At 47.5% G+C, this 19,570-nt stretch overlaps 1 protein-coding gene across 4 annotated transcripts in view; it reads right to left on the bottom strand.

Moving 5' to 3' along the window:
• The window catches only part of TRIM66 (tripartite motif containing 66), a 57,305-nt gene that overhangs the window by 5,475 nt on the left and 32,260 nt on the right, over window positions 1–19,570 (bottom strand). For 3 of the 4 annotated variants that reach the window (XM_057695251.1, XM_057695253.1, XM_057695252.1), the window contains exons 10-19: window positions 18,563–18,724; window positions 5,845–6,366; window positions 5,500–5,692; window positions 3,887–3,947; window positions 3,261–3,435; window positions 2,662–2,951; window positions 2,071–2,197; window positions 1,704–1,778; window positions 1,161–1,313; window positions 530–748 (exon numbers count right to left, since the gene is read on the bottom strand). In XM_057695251.1, coding sequence (XP_057551234.1) covers window positions 530–748; window positions 1,161–1,313; window positions 1,704–1,778; window positions 2,071–2,197; window positions 2,662–2,951; window positions 3,261–3,435; window positions 3,887–3,947; window positions 5,500–5,692; window positions 5,845–6,366; window positions 18,563–18,724 — 1,977 coding nt within the window. The remainder of the gene's footprint in view (window positions 1–529; window positions 749–1,160; window positions 1,314–1,703; window positions 1,779–2,070; window positions 2,198–2,661; window positions 2,952–3,260; window positions 3,436–3,886; window positions 3,948–5,499; window positions 5,693–5,844; window positions 6,367–18,562; window positions 18,725–19,570) is intronic. The other variant, XM_057695254.1, reaches the window with a different exon arrangement.

Here is a 19,570-nt window from a genome sequence, read left to right as displayed (position 1 = left end):
CACAGTGGCAGGCAATACGTTTCAGTGGAATGAAACAGCACTGAAGTGAGGTTTCAGGTCTGCACAGGTGAGAACAGACAGAAGGTCAGAGGAGATCTCTTTCCTGCAAGCAACACCTCTCCTTCCTTCTTTACACCAAGGGGCTGAAAAGACCCTCCCTTTCTCCCAAACCCAAGTTGAGATCAGACACTGAGACCAGGTCCTTCACTTCTTATGGGCATCACAGTGTGGAATAACCAGCACTGAGCTGGGCGTCAGGAAGCCTAGTTCTGCTGCTAATTTTCTGGGTGACTCTGGGCAGGTACACCCATGTCTCCGTTCTGAGCCTCAGTGGTCATTGGAGTTGGTGAGCCCCGCACTGCCTTGCCTTCCTCTGAGGCTAAGGGCTGGGAAGTGAAGGCTCGTTGTCACCACTCTCCTGTGCCACCTGAGCAGCTTTACTTCAGGTTACTCTGTACATGCTGCGTGGGTGCCCCCTGCCTGCCCAATCACCCACCCACCTGCCTGCCAGCTGGCAGCAACTCCTTACCATATGTCGCCGCCGCCTCTTGGGTTGGATGCCCTCCTGCACGTAGTGAGGCCACGGAAAGCCCTGGGGAGTGGAATACCCACTCTCACCAGACACCTCTTCAGAGTCTGAGTCCTCCTGCCTTGGCTGAGCAAACCGTTTCTCCGGGTAGATCTCCTTCAACCAGCCTTCAAAGAACACTTCCAGGCAGCGGCCTGCCTCTGCAACCTCTGAGTCGGGCTGAAGGGGGAGGAGAGCAGTGATGGTCTGGCCCCTTTCCACCAGCCCATCTCTTCCAGGCCCCTCAAGAGCTATACAGAAAGCACAAAGCCTGACTAGGTCTCCTAGATGTCCGGAACTTTACATTTTTCTCCTGAGGACCCAGGATAACCAGTTTAGCATCAGCTCTTAAAGCAGAAGTGATCCCGACAGTTACCCACAGATGGCCAGTCACTAGCACCCCCCATCTTCCTCCTGAGTCCATGCTCAGGCCCAAACATGGGAGAGAGCTTATAAACATTTACTATAGTAGGCCACAGAAGGTCTGCTCCCAGGTCCTCATGGCAGTCCAGGCCCAAACCGGACACCCCTGTTCAGCCATGAGTCTTGGGGTCACTGGAAATAGGGGGGAGGGAAAACAAGGAAGACATACATAATTGAACTTAGCACAGTTCCAGAACATGAGGCGGACATCTGATACCACCTCCTCTGGGGTGGTGTAGTGAGCTGGGTCCTTCTTTTGCAGCTTCCTCCGGATGATTGACAGGTCCATGGGCCTCTTGATAATCTGGTAGTAATGCCGGGCCTTGAGGGAGGTGAGAAGGGGAAGCAAATAGGAAGAGAGAAGTGGAGGAGAAAGGGAAGGATAAGAAGGAAGGAGAGAGAGAGAATGAGTTGGAATAGAAGTAAAAGAACATAAGAAAGAGAAAGGCAGCAAGAAGAAACATGTCAAGCAAAAGAAAGGGAAAGGGAAAAGGAGGAGTGGTTTCTGCGTCAAGTCAGGTCTGACACAGCAGCAGGTATTGGAGGGCTGCAGTGGCCATGGTCCCCGGGTCCCACAGACCGTGCACAAATTACTCCTACTTCCAGTGGCCACACTCTGAGCCCACCCTGGGCACCATCGTGATCTGCCCAGGACCAGGACCCTCTGAGTAGAAAGTACAGTAGCCAGCAGAACCAGTGAGACCTTCCTTACCAGTGGGCTGACAGGTTCGTGGAAGGGCAGGCTGAGGCTGTTGCAGCACAAGGACAGTACCAGCTTCTCACACTTCTGCAGAAATCAGAATTGGTAACTGTGTTACTTTGTTCTAGCCCCACCTCAATAAGGACTAAAGATAGTGACCTGATGGCTCTGTCCCACAGGGTATGAGCCGCTATACTAAGGCAGAGTTCAGCCTCCCAGGCCAGAGGAAAACAGCTGGCAGAAGAAAAATCATAGTGAACCCCAAAGGCCAAACTGTCAGGCATAGCTCAAAAGAGAGGTACCAGAGAGGCCTCTCACCCCTCAGAAAAGCCTCAGCCCCCACAGGCACAGGCAGGCTGTCCCAGAGACCCCTCCCTACCTTCTGGTCATATACACTCAGACCGGGAGGGGCCCGCACTCCAGGCTGGCTATAGCGGGCATTCTCACAGTCGTACTCCATCTCAGGTTGGGTCAGGCTGCGGCACAAGGTGCACACCCAATCTCCCCTGCAGAGGCAAGTGAGGCCAAGGTAGGACTCAGCACATGGCCCAGAGCCCCCTCCCTTGTCTCTCTGCTCCGAGACAGGCTTCGGGGGGTGGTGGCATGAGAAACTGAGTCCCTAGCCCTGCCCTGTAGAGAATGGCTTCCTAGCCACAAGCTTGAAAGAAATTTAGTAACTCAAGATTTAGTGAATCCAGAAAACTAGGAGTTAGCAAGCAGCTGAGAGAGGGGTATAGGGACGAATCTGCACAGGAGGAAGCTGGGAACAGAGGAGGAAGGGAAGCATCCACCTGTCTGTGTGCAGAAGGCACACAGCTATAGAGCCACTAAGTCACAGACCTGCAATTCATGCAGGCCCAGAGAGGAGAGGAAGTCCATCCCAGGGAGCTTTGTGGGCCTAGCCTGGAATAATCTCCCTTGGAAGATTACCGTGACATCCAGGTCAGGGCCTGGGGTTGGCATGACTCACCCTGGGAAGCTGAGCAAGGCTGGCAAGTGGCAGGAAAGGTGGTACACTTTGGGGCAGCGGTCACAGCACAGCAACTCTCCCCCGTTGAGGCACACAGCACAGAAGTCCTCATTCTCTATGGGTACTGGGGGCCCCTTCTTGGCTCCAGGGGTTCGAGGAATGGGCCTGTGTTCTTCAGGAGATGCACTCTCCACCTCTTGTGGCCGCTGCCCAGCCAGAGATGTGACAGTGACCTTTCTTCCCCCCAGATTTGGGGCCTGGATGGCATCAGGCAGGTGGTCCTGGCTGACCTTGGGGAAGAAGTGAGTCTAAGCAGTCAGAGCATGACACCAAGTTGTTGAGGAAGGGAGAAGAAAGATGGCAAGCCCTAGGTACTGACTTATTCCAAGACCCCAAGACAGCCAAGGCCCAGGAACACTAGGACAGCTCACTCCTAGTGTGCATCTCACAGACCCCTTGCAGCAGGGGATAAGGTCTGGCCAAGCTACAGCCCCATTCAGAGACTCAGAACAAGACCAGAGCCAGAATTCATAGCAGAAAGGAAAGAGATGCTCCTAGGCCAGGCCAAGATTCAAGGAGAAGGCAGAGAAAACTGGTACCTTAATGGACATGCTGGAGGACTGAGCACCACATTCGATGATCAGCAGGAAGCTCCCATCTTGATCATTCTTCTGTGGCTTCAACTTGAACACAGGCATCTCTCCCGAGGAGGCAGCACAGATCTTGAGCCGCTCCAGTCGCACATAAGGAATCTTGGGCTCACTATTGAAGGATCTAGGGCAAGAATGACATCCCTGGGTCTCGGTGCAAGCCTCCTTCGGCCTCAACCTCTAGGTCAGGCTCATCCATGATCCCACAACTGAATTGCTACTCAAGATCTCTTCAGTCCAACCCTCTACAGGCCCCTATTCCACCCTGCTATGAGCTCTGCCTTGGCCAGGTCCCGTCAGCCCCTGGGAGCCCTTTGATCAAAGAAGGGGGATCCCTGAAGAGGGAGGACTATACAGAGAGTGTGTGCCTCATGGCACAGGAGCCAGGACATCCTCCTACAACCATCCCAGACATCCAACCATACACCCGACTCCAAGGTCTCGGGGTTGAAGAAGACAGTTGCAGGCAAACTTCTCCTTCTTGTTAAGTCATCAAGGATGCTCACTTCCTGTGCCAACCTCCCAGGACATGAAGTTGGAGGGTTAGAGATGAAGCTAAACCAAGAGTCTGTTACCTGATGCTCTGGTTCCCTTTTGTATCCAGCCCTAGGGCTCCTTGTTCAAAATTCTCACACTCTAAGGCAAAAGACAAACACATAAATATACTTACAAGCAGTCACAGTGCTACCAATACAGACTTGGCAGGAATTATTTCAGAAACGGTAAATAATATTTCAACAAATCTTTGCCTTTAAAAAAAATTAAACAAATAAATAAATACACTTACGATGACACTCTTTCTCCCACACCTTCTACTCCTACCTACTACTCATACTTTGGCCACACAGCTGTCATACCATTGTCACCCACATTGCAATTACTCACAGTGGTGACACTCCCACCACAGCTCCCCTTCCTGAGATGGGAAGAAGGCCACTTTCTTTTAAAAAGATAAACACAGGTAACACTCAGAGGCTGCCTGGGGGTGAGTGAGTGGTCAGGTGCTGAGGCGCCAGCTTATCACCTTTAACATGAGCTCGGAAGTCACCTGTTCCCCATATACACACCGGTGTCACCTGCTCTTAGGAGTCGTGCTGTCCAGCCCCTGCCTTTTCAGCCAAGTGCTGGGGTTGCAGCAGCCTGAGAATCCAGCTCACCCTCCAGGGGCAAGAGGCTCCCAGGAGCCCTGCCCTGAGAAGTGCAGTGTGTGTAGATGCGCAAGGGCCGGTGTGGGGACAGAGGAGGATACAGCACTTACTGAGCACCCACTCAGCACCAGGCACTGTCCTGGGCACTTGCCATGGGCAAGCAGGGTTCAAAAAATTCAACTGCTTAAAATTCAGGCTTACGTTATTGTGCAGTTAAGAAGAACCAGTGTGAGGGAAAAAGGAGAAAAATCGTTTCGTTTTCACCCATTAAGTATGTAGGAAATAGACTGATCATTACAAACTAAACGTGAATCATACACTGAACTGAGAAGGCCCCCAGTGCTCACTCGGCAGTTGCTATCCAACTTCCCAACGAGCCCTGCCATTCCCCAGAAGCAAGGAGCCTTCGCCTAGCGCCAGTGAGAAGGGGTGTGGCTAGCTGAGAAGGGAAATGGAGCCAACCTCCATCCGTCCAAACTCCCTTTACTATGAGGCGCCAATCCACATGAATGCCAGGCACAAGGCAAATTCTTGTTTCTACAGAGTAAATCATCAAATTTCACTGTAGGTATTTGTCCTAGTAGCCTGTGAAGTAGCTGTGATTAGCCCCATTTACAGAGAAAGAAATTAACTCAGAAAGGTTAGATATCTTGCCCAGGTTCAAACATAAAGAGATAGAGCAGGTCTAACTTAGATCTATCAGACTCCAAAGTCAGACATGCTCGTATCCCTAAAATATTTTGCCAAGGCTAAATACCCTTCTGGGGTGTGCTCTTCCTATTTCGTCCTACCTATAAGCCAGACCCCCAAACTCTTGCACGGGGAATGTCACCAGGAGGCTAAGTCCGGGCCATGCCTGAATCAGCCATGGCCACAGTGAGGGAAACAGAATGGGCATCAATAAGTCAGTTCTAAAGGGAGAAGAGAAACACTGCTCCCTGGGCTCAGAGCAGCTCTGCTGACCTCTGTCTCACCCGGCAGTGCTGAGCCCATCTGCTCCTGTGTGTGGTCAGGTCGAAAAGCAGGCTGCTGAGTCTCACCTTTGGGGCTCCGGTACTGCTGCAGGGCCACAGATGTGTTGACTACTGGGACCAGTGCAGGTTTTTTCACAGAGAGGTTAATTGGCTCCTCCAGTTCTGAGGGGATAGCCAAATCCTTGGAAGCATCCAGACCAGGGGCTGTGGGGCCCTGTCCCAGAGAGTCAGTGAAGCGGGCAGAATCCTCACTTTCCATCTTTCAAAAGGGAAAGGCCAACAAGAATCAAATCAGTTTTCCTGTCGGTGGTCACAGAGCTGTTAAACTGAGGCCGAAACAAGGCCTTCAGGGGCCACCACTTTGCCCAGCGGTGAGCAGAGGAAGTTGAATGGCATTTCCCCAAGACCTACCTTACACAGGGCATTCCCCAGGGAGGGGTCAGCCCCATCCCCAGGGCACAGGCTCCCTGCAGCTCGACCAGAGCCGGGACTGCTGCTGGATCCAGTTTCCGGCTGCAGGTCAGAAGCTGGAAGCATGCTCTGCAGAGGACAAGTTGCCAGACTTGGCACAGTGTGGGTGGGACCAGACATCAGGTTGGGCCCGGCCTGAGAGTGATCACTTGCCAGGCTTGTGATGGCCCGGGACGGATCACTCATCAGGCCGGGCATGGAGTGGGGTGTGCCACGCACAAGGCTGGGCATGGTCGGCAGGTGACTGGCTGTCAGGCTGGGCATGGCCTGGTTTTGACCACTCGCCAGGCTGGACACGGTCAGTGGGGGGCCACTCAGCAGGCTTGGTACCACCTGGGGTGGGGCAGCTGTCAGGCTGCTCGCACTCTGGATCTGTGGCTCTAAGGTCCTCGCCAGCCTGGTAGATGACAGCTCCATCTCCAGTGTGTTGGAAAAGCCCATGATGCTCACGGAAGTAGAGTGCTGCAGGAGCAAAGACGGGAGAGTCAGGCTGTTAGCTAGGAACGGTGGGAGGGCGAGGAGTGATGCAGCCCACAAGGGGTCCATGCTCAGATTTCACTTTGCCTCAGAGTCTAGTAGCTGCAGGGAACTCAGACAGCACATGAAGTCCTGTTCCCATTTCCCTACACCAAGGAGGCTGGTGGACCAAGACACAGAGAGACAGGCACAGCTGAGGACATTGGTGTGCATACATGCATGCAAGTGTGTGTGTGTGTGTGTGTGTGTGTGAGAGAGAGAGAGAGAGAGAGAGACTGACAGAGAGAGGAAGAGAAGCACAGCCTACCACCTGACCTGAGGGTAGTACACACTCACACATACACACACAGTCACCCACATCCCTCATCCCCTTTCCAGTACCTAAGCAAAGGGTCAGACTGTAGGACTACCCTCCCACTTCACATTCCCCTCTGAGTAAAGCACTAGCGGCCTCTCTTCCCTTCTGGGAGTCCTACAGGATAGTTTCTGCCACATAAAAATGGGAGAAAGTTCAGAAGGCTCAAACCCTGATCTGCTGCAGACATTCTCTGAGATAATGCCAAGCCTTGGGGAGCCCCCATCAGTCTGGGTAACCTGGGTCAACTCCAGCACCTTCCCACAGGCTTGTTCGGGTCAACTCCAGCACCACCAGCATTAGAATGAAGACTCTGACCAAGAGATGTGAAGGTCTTTTCTAGCCCTACCTTACCTGCCAAAGACATTCTAAACCAGAGGCAGAGAACAACAGAGCATCTAAATCTTAACATGGACAATCTGGACAATCATTAGATGAGGCAATAATGTTCCAACCCCCCATAATTCTTTTCTCACTAGGTCACTGCTTGGTGACCTAGGCAGAAGAGACTTAAAAGCCTGATAAAAAGAAATTAAAGACATATAGACACTGCACTGAGTCCATTTCAGTTTATCAGGTTGGAGAAAGAGATTTGATGGAGGGGAGATGGTGGGAAGACTGGTTCTAAATGCCACTTTCAGGAATTTATAAGTTTGCTATCTCTGCCTTTTTTAAGACAAAAGATGTAACAATTTGACATCTTTTGAAAATCAAAGGGGAAGGACTTCCCTGGTGGCGCAGTGGTTAAGAATCCGCCTGCCAATGCAGGGGACAAGGGTTTGATCCCTGGTCTGGGAAGATCCCACATGCCACGGAACAACTAAGCCCATGCACTGCAACAAAGAGTAGACCTCGCTCGCCACAACTAGAGAAAGCCCGCACGCAGCAACGAAGACCCAGCGCAGCCAAAATTAAAATAAATAAATAAAAATAATAATAACAGAAGATCAAAGGCGAAACAAAGAGTAAATATCTCTAAGCTTACAAAATCAGTGTCGTAAACCTGTCATTCTTTTTCCCATGAATGAGACATTCAAATTTCCACAGGAAAAGAAATACTTCAAATACCCTCTCAAGTTTCCATATTAAATTAGTAAAGCTAATTAACAGTGAAGAAAAAACTGTTCTCACCTCAGTGAACGTCACCCTAGTCACCCAGTTCTTCAAGTCGGATCCTAGGAGGAAGACATCAGTGAAGCATCCCTCCTTCCTCACCCAGGCTAGCACCAAACCTTATCAATCCTACCCCTTAAATCTCTCTCAAATATTCCCACTATTCCTCTCTCTGCTGCTGGTGTCCTAGACTGGGTTACATATTCATATTTTCCCAGACCAAGGCAGTAGTCTCCTCAGTGGAGAGATATTTTCAACACACAAATCCAACCACATCAGTCCTCTGCATAAAACTGTACTGTGCGCCACTGAGAAAATGTCAACAAGGCTCCCAAGACCTTGAGGGCCTCTTCCCTGTCCTGCTTTGCAGCCACAGTTCATACAACAGCCCTCTCGTCATTCTCTGGACTCCAGCCACTCAGACAATTTTTCAGTTCCTGAAACATGTCAACCTCTCCCTTACCCCCTTCAGACAGGCTGCTTCCTCTGCATGGAACATTCTCCTAGCCTTGCCCCTGTTCCACTTACCTTCTGAACTCAGCTCACCTGTGAATTTTTGCTCTAACCCAGACTAGCCCCCCACCTTTTATGCTCTCATTACTCCTGTACTTTATTCTCATAGTACACTCTGTGATACCATTTGGTTAATACCTATTTTCCCTAAACTGTAAACTCCATTAGAGTGTGGATTTTATCTATTTTGCTTATCCACTGTACTCCTAGATCCAAGAGCAGTGCCTGGCTGAATAAATGAATTAGTGAACTATTTACAATTTTTTAAAACAACAGTAATGCATGACTATATTCTACAAATCATAAACCAAATGAATAGCAGCTTAGTTCTACTAACAACTAAGCCTATAAGTTTCTCTAAATCATGCCTATTTTTATACAGCTAAAATTTATTGCGAATTTATTATACACAAGGCAATTTGCTAAATGTTCTACAGATATTTCCTCATTTAATCCTTGCAACAAACATTAAAGGGTTGTGAAAGTTAAAAGAAATAATGCATGTAAACACTGAGAGCAATGTCTGGCAGTAGGTACTCAATAAACCCCAGCTGCTGCTGTTGCTATTATTGTTATTGTTATTGTTGTGGCCCTAATTTTATACTTGAGAAAAATGAAGCTCAGAAAGGCATCTGGGACTTCCCTGGTGGCGCAGTGGTTAAGAATCTGCCTGCCAATGCAGGGGGACACGGGTTCGATCCCTGGTCCGGAAAGACCCCACATGGTGCAGAGCAGCTAAGCCTGTGCGCCACAACTACTGAGCCTGCACGCCTAGAGCCTGTGCTTCACAACAAGAGAAGCCACCGCTCAAGGAAACTAGAGAAAGCCCGCCCCCAGCAATAAAGACCCAATGCAGCCAATAAATAAATAAATTTATAAATTTACTTTTTAAAAAAGGCATCTGAGGTTTTTTTATGTTTTTGAAAACATAATTTTATAAATTTGCATTTCTCTTTATTTGTGTTCATATATAGAAATACAATTGATTTTTATATATTGAACTTGTACCCAGGGACCTTACTAAAGTCATACAAGTCATGTTGCCTATGACTAGTGAGTTTTATTTCTCTCTTTGTTTACATTTGTTTTTCTTGCCTTACTCCACTAGTTGAGACCTCCAGTATGAGGCTGAATAGAAGCAGTGACAGTAGCCATCCTACTCTCATTCCTAATCTCAGGAGGATCCTTTCACTTTTCACCACTAGGTATGATATTTGACGTAGGGTTTTCATAGATTTAGAATCCAGATTTCTGGCACCGAAGCCACATTCTTCATTCTGGCCTGCCTGCCTCTGCCCTTCTCTGTGCTCACCCCTTCCCTGATCTCTCCCACATTCTGTTCTTCCATCTCTTCGTACTTCTCTCACCTGCTCTTTGTCTCCCTTGACCTTTTCTCTCTTCTTCTCCTCTCTTTTTCCTTTTATTTTTTTTTTAGCTCTTTATTGGAATATAATTGCTTTACACTGTTGTACCAGCTTTTGAGGTACACCAAAGTGAATCAGCTGTATTTATACATATATCCCCAAATCCCCTCCCTCCCGCAACTCCCTCCCACTCTCCCTGTCCCGGCCCTCTAAGGCATCACCCATCATCGAGTTGATCTCCCTTTGTTATGCAGCAACTTTCCACTAGGTATCTATTTTACAGTTGGTAGTGCATCTATGTCTATGTTACTCTCACTTCGTCCCAGCTTCCCCTTCGCCCCCTGCCCACCCCCAACCCCGTGTCCTCCAGTCCATCGCTCCTCTCTTTTTTTCTTCTCATCTCTTTTGCTTCTCCAACCCTTTTCCCTTATTATTTAACTGCTTTAGTAAAGCTTATATTTTCTATTCTTTTCAGTATTAAAAGCAGATGAGCTAAATATCCTTTATTTCTTCAAAGAAAAGTTTGCTTTTCATATGCTTCTTGGTAGTTCAATGGTCTTCAATAAAAGGGCTTCATTTACTGTACAGTCTAAGTCCCAAGATAAGAAAGTTGAGGAGGAGGAGGGATGGGGGAATGTTCAAACCAAATGGGATAAATTAGGCATAGAGCCCATCTTAAGGGACTGAGGCCAGAGGCCAGGGGCTATTTCAAACATGCCCTGGCCTGCGTCCCTTGGCGTCCCCTTATTGTCCTCGTTATGCACTACCATAGCTCTCTAATAGTGTCTATTTCCTTATCTTTGGATAAGAATATCCAATGATCATTGTATTCCCTTGCGTAAATATATGACGGTTTAATCCTTTAAGCTGGACTCTTTCACCTTTTCCTTGCTTGACATGTATATTTAATGCAGCCATCTCATCTACCAGTGACACAGATGACTCTCAGTGAGGTCAAAAATCCATCTGGGGCCATTCATTCCAAGTAATAATGGTCAGGTGCTGTATGTCACAAGATATGCACAAGATTAAATCCCCAAAGACAAAACTTTCCAGATTAGGGGTAGAGATCGCATTTGTAGGATATCAACTCCCCTGTCCTGATTACTTATTACATATCATGAAATGTGAGTTAATATAATTATAGAGGAGAGAGAGCGTGCAGATTGAGCCATGGAAGAATTGTGGAAACTCTGTTGTAGTTTATTTTAAGCTGGGCCTGCTGGACCTGCTCCCACAACACCTAGCAGACAGCATGAGGTCAGTAATATGTCCTAAGATACTGAAGACTAGACTGGTCTCTTTCCTGTCCATATATCTACAGCCAATCTCAAGGAGGCCAAGGCTATCGTGCTGTGAAGCTCTGGTAACAGTCACGAGAATCTGGGAAACGTCTATAGGGAGATTCTGAGAAGGGACTGAGAGAGTGTGATATGAGGAAGCTGGCCCCAACCCCATTACTACAGGCTACACACATACTGAGGCATTTCTGGAACCGACTATGCTGTGTGTAGTTTTTTTTTTGATACTTCATCTGGCTCTCTGGAGTGAAGAGCTACAAAATATTAAAACAAAATGTCCTAAAGGTGCAGATGTAGAGAACGGACTTGAGGGAATGCGGGGGGGCTGGGATATAGTGAGAGAGTAGCATTGACATACATACACTACTAAATGTAAAGTAGATGGCTAGTGGGAAGCTGCTGCACAGCACAGGGAGATCAACTCAATGACTGATAATGACCTAGAGGGGTGGGATAGGGAGGGTGGCAGGGAGGCTCGAGAGGGTGGGGATATGGGGATATATGTATAAATACAGCTGATTCACTTTGTTGTACAGCAGAAACTGGCACAACAGTGTAAAGCAATTATACTCCAATAAAGATCTGGAAAAAAAAAAAGGTCCTTATTTCATGTACAGGAAGAAAAAGGGGAGTTGAAACCCTCCATCCTACCATGCTACAAAGTGAGTGGGGCAATCAGAGGGCCAGCTTTCAGGGCCAAGAAAGCAGGCTGAGTCTCTAGGGCCTGGAAGGAAGGAAGGAAGGAAGGAAGGAAGGGAGGAAGGAAGGGAGGGAGGGAGGGAGGGAGGGAGGGAGGGAGGGAGGGAGGGAGGGAGAGGGGAGGGGAGGGGAGGGAGGAAAGATCTTCTCGAGAACTTGCTAGGGTTGGAGAAGGACTTGGGAATGGGGCCAAGTTGCCTGACATTTGGTGCCTCACACCCAGGAGGAGCTCATATGTCGATGGAGATGATGCCACCTGCCTTCTCTAGCACTCGGGATTGTTCAGAGGTCAAATGAGAGAAGGCGAAAGTGTATGGCCGGCTGGAAAGTCTGGATAGGGCAACCAATGACACCTCCAAGCTTAACTGACTCCTTGACTTCATCTTCACATATAAAACCTTAAGATTTCATGAGGGAAAATATGTATTTTGAGGTTTACAAGTAAAAATAAACTATTTGCTAGTTCAGGAAGGAAGACAAGTCAAAAATGCAAAAAACATACTCAGGTAATCAGCTCAGGTCATCTTTGATGTATGAATAGAGCCCCCTCTTAACTCCGTAACCTAGTATCTCCTCACCTGTCCCTAGGTTCCTCTCCTTGCAAATTGTATGGCCTTGTTCCTTGGTTCTCCTTGTCTCTTATCTCTTTATCTCTATCTCTGTTTGCCACCTGCCTGACCTGTGACCTGTCTGAATTGTATGACTTTCAACCTCTTCTCCTAGTCACCTATGTAGTCCTTTTCCCATCTAATCCTGTTCTGTGCTGTTACCTGCTGCCTTCCCTCTCCCCATTCTCACCACCCAGACTTTTTCCTAGAGTTCAGTGTGCCTCCACTGCCATTCTAATGATCGCCACAAGTTGCTGCCAAAATTCAGAGAAAACATTGTTCTTTCATTTGAACAGGAAGGGAAATTGAGACACAGAGTGATTACCCAAATTTTCCAAGCTTATAAAGGAATCCAAGGCTGGGCCCAGCCTTAAAAATCTGCTGGCTGGTCCTGATTTTGTGCCATTAGGTAGAAAGCTAGAGCCCTAGTACGACGTGATTAAGAAGTCAATAAACAGACACTTGGTACACATACCCTGAGTTTAATAGAAATTTCAGGTTGTCACAGCAAGATAATATTGCTGGGGATAAAGTAGCACAGATAGAGTGGTGCTCCACAGAAATCAATTTTCAAGATATCTGAAACATACCTCTTTCAATAACAAAATGCAGTTAGCTTTAAAATATTATTTTGAAGGGGAGTATTTCTAAAATGCTTTGCACACTACCCTGTCTTACTAAACGGAGAACATGATGCCTAATGAGACCGTTTCTTAGTGACATAAAAGAATTTTGATGAACCTCTATTGCTGGACTGTTCTGTAGTTCACAGGTGCTTTAGGGAACTTCTAGGGATGTAGGGCGTAGCTTGTCCTTTCAGTGAATGACCTCACATCGTGGCACTTTTCCAGGCAAAGTTTCTTGTCTTCTCCCTGGTAATTAGCTGCCATTATAGAAGTCCTGACTCCCTGCTTCTGCTCTGCTCACTGCTATCATATAGAAAAATTTTAAATTTCCAAAGAAAACCATATAACTAAGCTTGCTAGATCAAGAATGCTGACTAGATCGGGCTTATAGTCTCATATAGAATATAACGCATGAGGTTTGTGACATCTGTTCTTGCTGCTCTTAAGTTTTGTCTGCGCACTTCTGGTTTCAGGTTTTCATTCTAGAAGTTAAACCTGTCAAAAACTGATCACCATGTAAACGTACAGTAGAAGAAGAGACCAATGTGTTGTGCTTTGGAAATACATTGAAGGCCTTCACCCTGGCTGAAGGAAACAGATAAGGAGACAAGGATGGAGGTATATAGATATGTGAATTAAATCCTTGGGATATCTGAGAATTTCAATAGCTTCAGGTTAAGTAGACTGGCTTAACAGCAGTAGACCTTGACACATCTGAATCAGACAGCTGAGGAGGGAACTAACTTTTCTTGCCAACGGTTTCACGAGTTGATTTTTAATAGGGAAGTTGCTCTTGCTGATAGCGAGTGCCCCTCCAGCTCAATGGAAAACTCTTGTATGAAGTAAGGCTCTTGCTACAGCTGTAACTATGTTGATATCTGCTAACCGACCCAAGTCAAATGGGAAAACAATCATGGCTGGTGAAGAGAGAAGAACTGAAGATTGTCCGGTGCCCGGATGATCCGAGAAGATGGAAAAAAGCAAAGAAGATCCCAGAGTCTGAGGTGGAAGGAAGGGGAAAAGAATAAGTGGATTCCAGAATGAGTGGAACCCTCACAACCCAAATTTTGGAGACTAGGAAAAATTAGGCCAGAGGTATTTTTCCCAGGCTGGGTTAAGGAAATTTAAGGCCTAGGAACAGGAACCAAATGTTTTCACATGAACCAGGAGACCTAGACAAATATCTTGGGTTTGATCTGTGAATGAAATTAGGCTAGAATGAAGCAGGCAGGCTTCCTAGAGAGTGAAAAATTCAGGGAGCCAGACATGGGGAGTGTTTGGCTTGAATCCTATGTGGAACAGAGCACATCTCTGCACAGTTATGTACATGCTAACTGGGACACAGGCTATGTTCTGAGACAGCTTCACCAGGCTCTGGGAACATTCTGAGGAAAAGCTGTTGTCAGTGGCAGGCTACGAGGAAAAGATGGTTGCTAGGGTTGAGAACCCATGATCTGGCCTGTAGCAGTGTGTTTGGAAACTGTGAAGGCAGGATGCCTAGTATCCACTTAGGTCAAGGTTTAGAGTACGCATTTAAGGAAATAATTTTCCATCTCTGGGCTTTAATTTCTTCCTATAGAGGTTAATGTAAGTCTCACTGACTTTTAAGTATCAAATCAAGAGCTTAGGCATCAAAATGCTTTGATAATGGCATAAGTGCCATTCATCTGAGTCATTATCCTTTACTCTTCCGCATCACTCTTAATAATCTGGACCTCAGGAATGCCTACTACTTCTGTATCATTTGCTAAAAATACATCAAAGACTCCTCTCAAGCCTTGAGAAACATCTTGGTGGCTTCACAGTCCTTTGTTGAAGATCTGGGGCCACATTATGAGCAGCAAAGAGGTCCCTCTTGTAAGTGAACTGAGGTTCAGATAAGGCTCTCTGTGATGCCTACAGCCTTGACTCCATGAGTGTTTTGAGGAAAGGAGTGTGTGTATTTTTCAGCAGTTGACTAGTTAAGAAGTATGAAATGAAGCCATTGAAATGTCTTCCAGTGTCACTTGCAATTTAAAGGGGTTCTGTGGTAGAGCTGTCTTTCTTCAGAGTGGCTGAACCAAGATTAGGAAGCTTAGGCAACAGCTAGTGCCAACCAAATATCCAAGTTCATACAAAAACATCCTGCTGGAGGCAGAGAACGTGGTGGGATAAAATGCTCCTGAGACTGCAGAGCTCAAGCCGCTAGGAAACCCATTCTAAAGCTTTCACATCTCATTTTCAGCAGCCATCTGGTTTCCCCATCAGCTCGTTTAGTACCAACTCCTAGGCACTTACTCACAGCTGCTCCGCTGTAACAAAAGTCCTCCTTATGGTGACACAAAGCAGCTCCAAGCATGAACGCGTCCCTGTGGAACACAGAGAGTGGGGCCCGGAGCCACAGGTTCCTCTCGTCTGTGGCCTCAGAGAGACTTCTGACTTCCCCTGGCACTCACAGGCCAGTACAGGCTGAGGAGTGGGCTGGGGGCTAAATGGCTTTACCAGATAAAGATAGTCAAGACCCAACTAGGCTGGGTCCTAAGACCTCTCCCCAGCAAGGCGTCAGGCTACTTCAAAGAGTATAAAGACAGGAGAATCCAGCAGGTGAGAGGCCACATGGAGTCCCACTTCTCCCACTGCAGTGCACAGAGAGAGGCAATTTAACCTAGTCATTGAACACAGGGCCGAGGCAGGAACCTGTGCTCTGGTCCTAACACTGCCAATGGTTGGCTGTGTAACTCTTAGGTGGTCACTTAGCCTCTCTGTGTCTCAGTTTCCACATCTTTCAAAAGGGAATAAGAAAGTGGCTTCCTCATAGTATTGCTAGGATAAATAAAGAGATAAAATGGAATAATCCACGTAAAAACCTATGAAAAAAGTAGAAAATACTATACAAAGTATTATCAGTGATAAGATGCTCAAAATGTTATTTGGTAACCTTGACCTTCATACCCCACCCTGCCCAATCCCAGATTCAAGGCAATGAATTCCCTCAAAAAGAAAGCCCCTTTTCTTATTTCAGGAGCTTTGTGTATAACCAGCACCTCTCTCAGTCCAGTAGACCCAAAGGTTCCTCTGGGCCAGGATGGCAACCTTAAGGTTCCTTTTCCTAGTAGTCCAAGCCATAAAGAAGTCTAAGAAACATCTGAAAAATGTCAGGCCACCTGCCTCTCCACACCTCTGCATGAACCCAGGTTAACGGCCAGGGGCAGCTCAAAATGAGAAATTAGAGTTCCTAGGGTCTTCACTAACCCCACTGCCACCCTGCAGCCACACGGGGCACAGCATCCCCTCCCCTCGCTGCTCAGAGCACCCTGCAGGCCACCCACACAGGCAGCATGGACTCCATGCTTGCACGTGGCTCGACTCCTCTCCTCTGTACTGGGTGGTGGGGTAGAACTGAGATTCATTAAATAAGCAGAAGCGTTTTCAGCATGGTGCCCACTACCACTTGAGTACTGGCAACCCCCAAGCCTCCTACTGACCTCTAGAGCTAGCTGCCTTCCAGTCATCTTACAATGTAGCTTCCGCAGGAGAACAACAACAATTCAAAACTTAACTTTTTCCTCCCCTGAAATATGCTTTTCTTTCCATGCTCCCATCTCAGGTTAATGGCAACTCAGTGGGCCAAGACACACCCTGGACTTTCTTTCCCTCACTTCCTATTGCCAATCAGATTCCAAGTCCAAAATCTCCTGTGACCTGACCTCTTGAAGTCCTTGCTGCCTCTTCATTTCCATCATTCCCTGACTTCATTCAACTTCTCCTATTTCTCCTCTGTACTATTCTGGTCGCCCATACTACAACTAAAGTGGCCTTTCTAAAATTTAATTCAAACCATGTCCGTCCTTGCTAGAAATCCTTCATTCATGCCTTACAACCCCATGACTGAATCCCAGCTCCAGAGCATAATTCATAATGCCTTCCAACCACTCTGGTTTCAATTGCTCCCATTCCCCAGTACATCTCACGTTCCTACTGTGCCAAAATATCTGAAACCCCCTAAGAAACCCGGACTTTCTCTCATTTCTGGACCTTCCTACTTGCCACTCCCTTTGACTCTCTATTCTAGCCTTTCCCCACCCTTCCGTCACCAGCCTAACTTCTCCTTCTTCAAATCTTAGCTTAAAACCATGTCCTCTAGGAAGTCTTCTGTGAACAGTCCCTTCTCCCAGAGTTAAGTGCTCCTTCTATACACCCCATTGACTATCACAGCACTTTATCATACTTTATTGTTGTTGCTTGTCTAACGATCTCTCCCACTAGCCTGTAAGCTCCCGCATTACACTCATTCACCAATGCGTGCCTGACACCTAGAAAAATATTTGGCACATAATAGGAGATTAACATGTATTTTCTGAACACAGAGTGAATAAATAAATGCGTGGATAGATGGATGGTTGGGTGGATAGGTATCTACCCCAGGTGTCAGAATGTAAACCAGTCAGAGCTGCAAAGGACCAATTTATAGCATCTCTATGGCCTCTAGGCCAGACCATTTTCAAAAGAATAGGGCAGGATGGGCATAGACAAAAAGCCATTGGTATCAGAGTCCTGCCCAGACTTCAAGGGATTTCCAAGTTAACATTTCATTTTTGCCATCTCCTACTTTTTTAAAATTCTCTCCTCGAGTATCACAGAGGCAGACTGATCTACGATATACATGGCACTGGGGCTGCACAGCCCACAGGACGCTGCAGGGCTGAGGGTGCAGGCTAGAAGGCCACAGAACAGCTGACAGAGCTTCAAGTGCAGGGCTGAGTGGAAGCACCAGGAGGGCCGAGAGGACTAGACCAGCAAAGGCAACTGGATTAGTGGAACGGGGCCAAGGGACACATGGAGGGCTGATGGGAAGGCATGGCACGGCAATGAGGTCCCAGCTAGCAGGATGACCAGGGTAGGGATGAAGGGCAGGGGTGAGAGCAGGGCAGCTGAGGAGTCGTGGGCTTCTGGGTTATTGCCATGAACCCTTCCACCAGCAGGTAGGTGGATGGGCAGGAAGGGCTCCAGCAGCTTATCTCTGAGATCCCAGTGGCCCTCCATGCTCCGCTACCTCTGCAGGACATCCCTGTAGACCACTCACCCCATAAATTCCATTAATTCAAATTCTAAGGCCAACTTTGGACTGCGGGACCACATAAAATATTTTCCCCATTTTCATTCATTGCAGAGAGAAGAAAGTTCAGGCTTTGGATTCTTGTTTTAAATCAACCTTAGCCCTCTTATCTACTAGCTGTAGGACCCTGGATCTCAGTTTCCTTAGCTATAAAACAGGGGTGCCCACCTCACAGAACTGTTGGGAAGGTTAAGTGAAATCAGCCCGTGAAGCACCATGCACAGTTCTAGGTACAGAGTCAGTGTTCAATAACCTGGCTTTCTTTCCCTTTCCCCTTCCTCTCTAAAGGAAGCCCAGTTGCTTCCGTTTTAAGTGTATGTGGGTGGAAATGGGGTGGAGGAGGACCTTGCTGACTCATTAGGACAGAAGACGTGAGTCAGGGCTGTGTAACATCCAGGGATGGAACAGGGACACTCCTCCCCCCACCCAATCATCCTCTTCCAGGTCCCTGGGGTCCTGACTGGCAGTGGATCCCGTATGATCAGGGAAAGCAGGCTCTGTTAGTACCTTTCTCACCACATTCGGAGAGGAGTGCTGGATGGTGCTGTCCAGTGGAGGGACACTGTGAGGGGTTTCTTCCCCAGATGCCTGGGGCAAGTTAGCAGCAGTATTCTTGTCAAGAGGAAGAGTTGGCTTTGGGCCTTCAGATGCTGGTGGCTCATCTGTAGCCTGGAGAAGAAAATAAGTACTTGGGTGGGTTTTACCACAAAGAGTAGCAGCAGCAGCAGCAAAGGCTAATGCCCACCCTGCACCTACAGGATGCCCACTGTCACCACCTACACATCGTGAACTGTTTGACATTTTTTCAGAAAGAAAGAGTCTTATCTAAACGTTTCCTAATATGACAATCTTAGGATAGAACCCAAACCAAGAATTATAAGCTAACTCTGTCATAATCACCTTAGCAAACATAACAGTTTTGACTTACATTTATAGAGTCTGTGGTCCTCTATAAACTCTAGACCCTTCTCTGCCATCATGAGGATTATTCCATATCCCCTCAAAGGAACTGAGCCTCAGAAGAAGACATTTGAAGCATGATCTGAAGTTGCCAGGGCTGAAGCATACATGTGAGGCCTTATATTTTGTAATAAAGTAAAAGTCTACAGAGCTGCTTTGAAGATATAAACGTGGTTACATATTTAAACCAGATAGCACTATGAAAAAAGTGAGAGGGGAGGAGGAAGGGGGCGGACCAGTGAACTCTGGGAGCAGAGAAAAGCAAGAGTTAAGAATGAAGATGTGGAGTGCTGCAAAGATCCCAGAGGTATAAACAAGGTCCCCAGTGTCACCCAGGAAGAGAGGGCTAAGCCAGGTCACTCTCACAGTATTGAGCCCAGATCTATGTTGGGGTAAAGTACTCTGTTCTCTGGAGCTTTCCTGAGAAGGGAGGTGGAGCCCAGCACAGTCTTGAATTGTGAGGGCTGAGTTCAAGGCCACCTAAAATGAAGAAACTGTGTTCCTATACCACCCTGTGGTTCGGAAGCTGCGTTTCCTGCACTATCCTAGGGAGAA

This window comes from Hippopotamus amphibius, chromosome 9 (genome assembly GCF_030028045.1).
Source record: "Hippopotamus amphibius kiboko isolate mHipAmp2 chromosome 9, mHipAmp2.hap2, whole genome shotgun sequence".
NCBI lineage: Eukaryota > Metazoa > Chordata > Mammalia > Artiodactyla > Hippopotamidae > Hippopotamus > Hippopotamus amphibius.
Note: the sequence above shows the minus strand (reverse complement) of the source record. Positions and strands in the feature narration are given on the sequence as shown.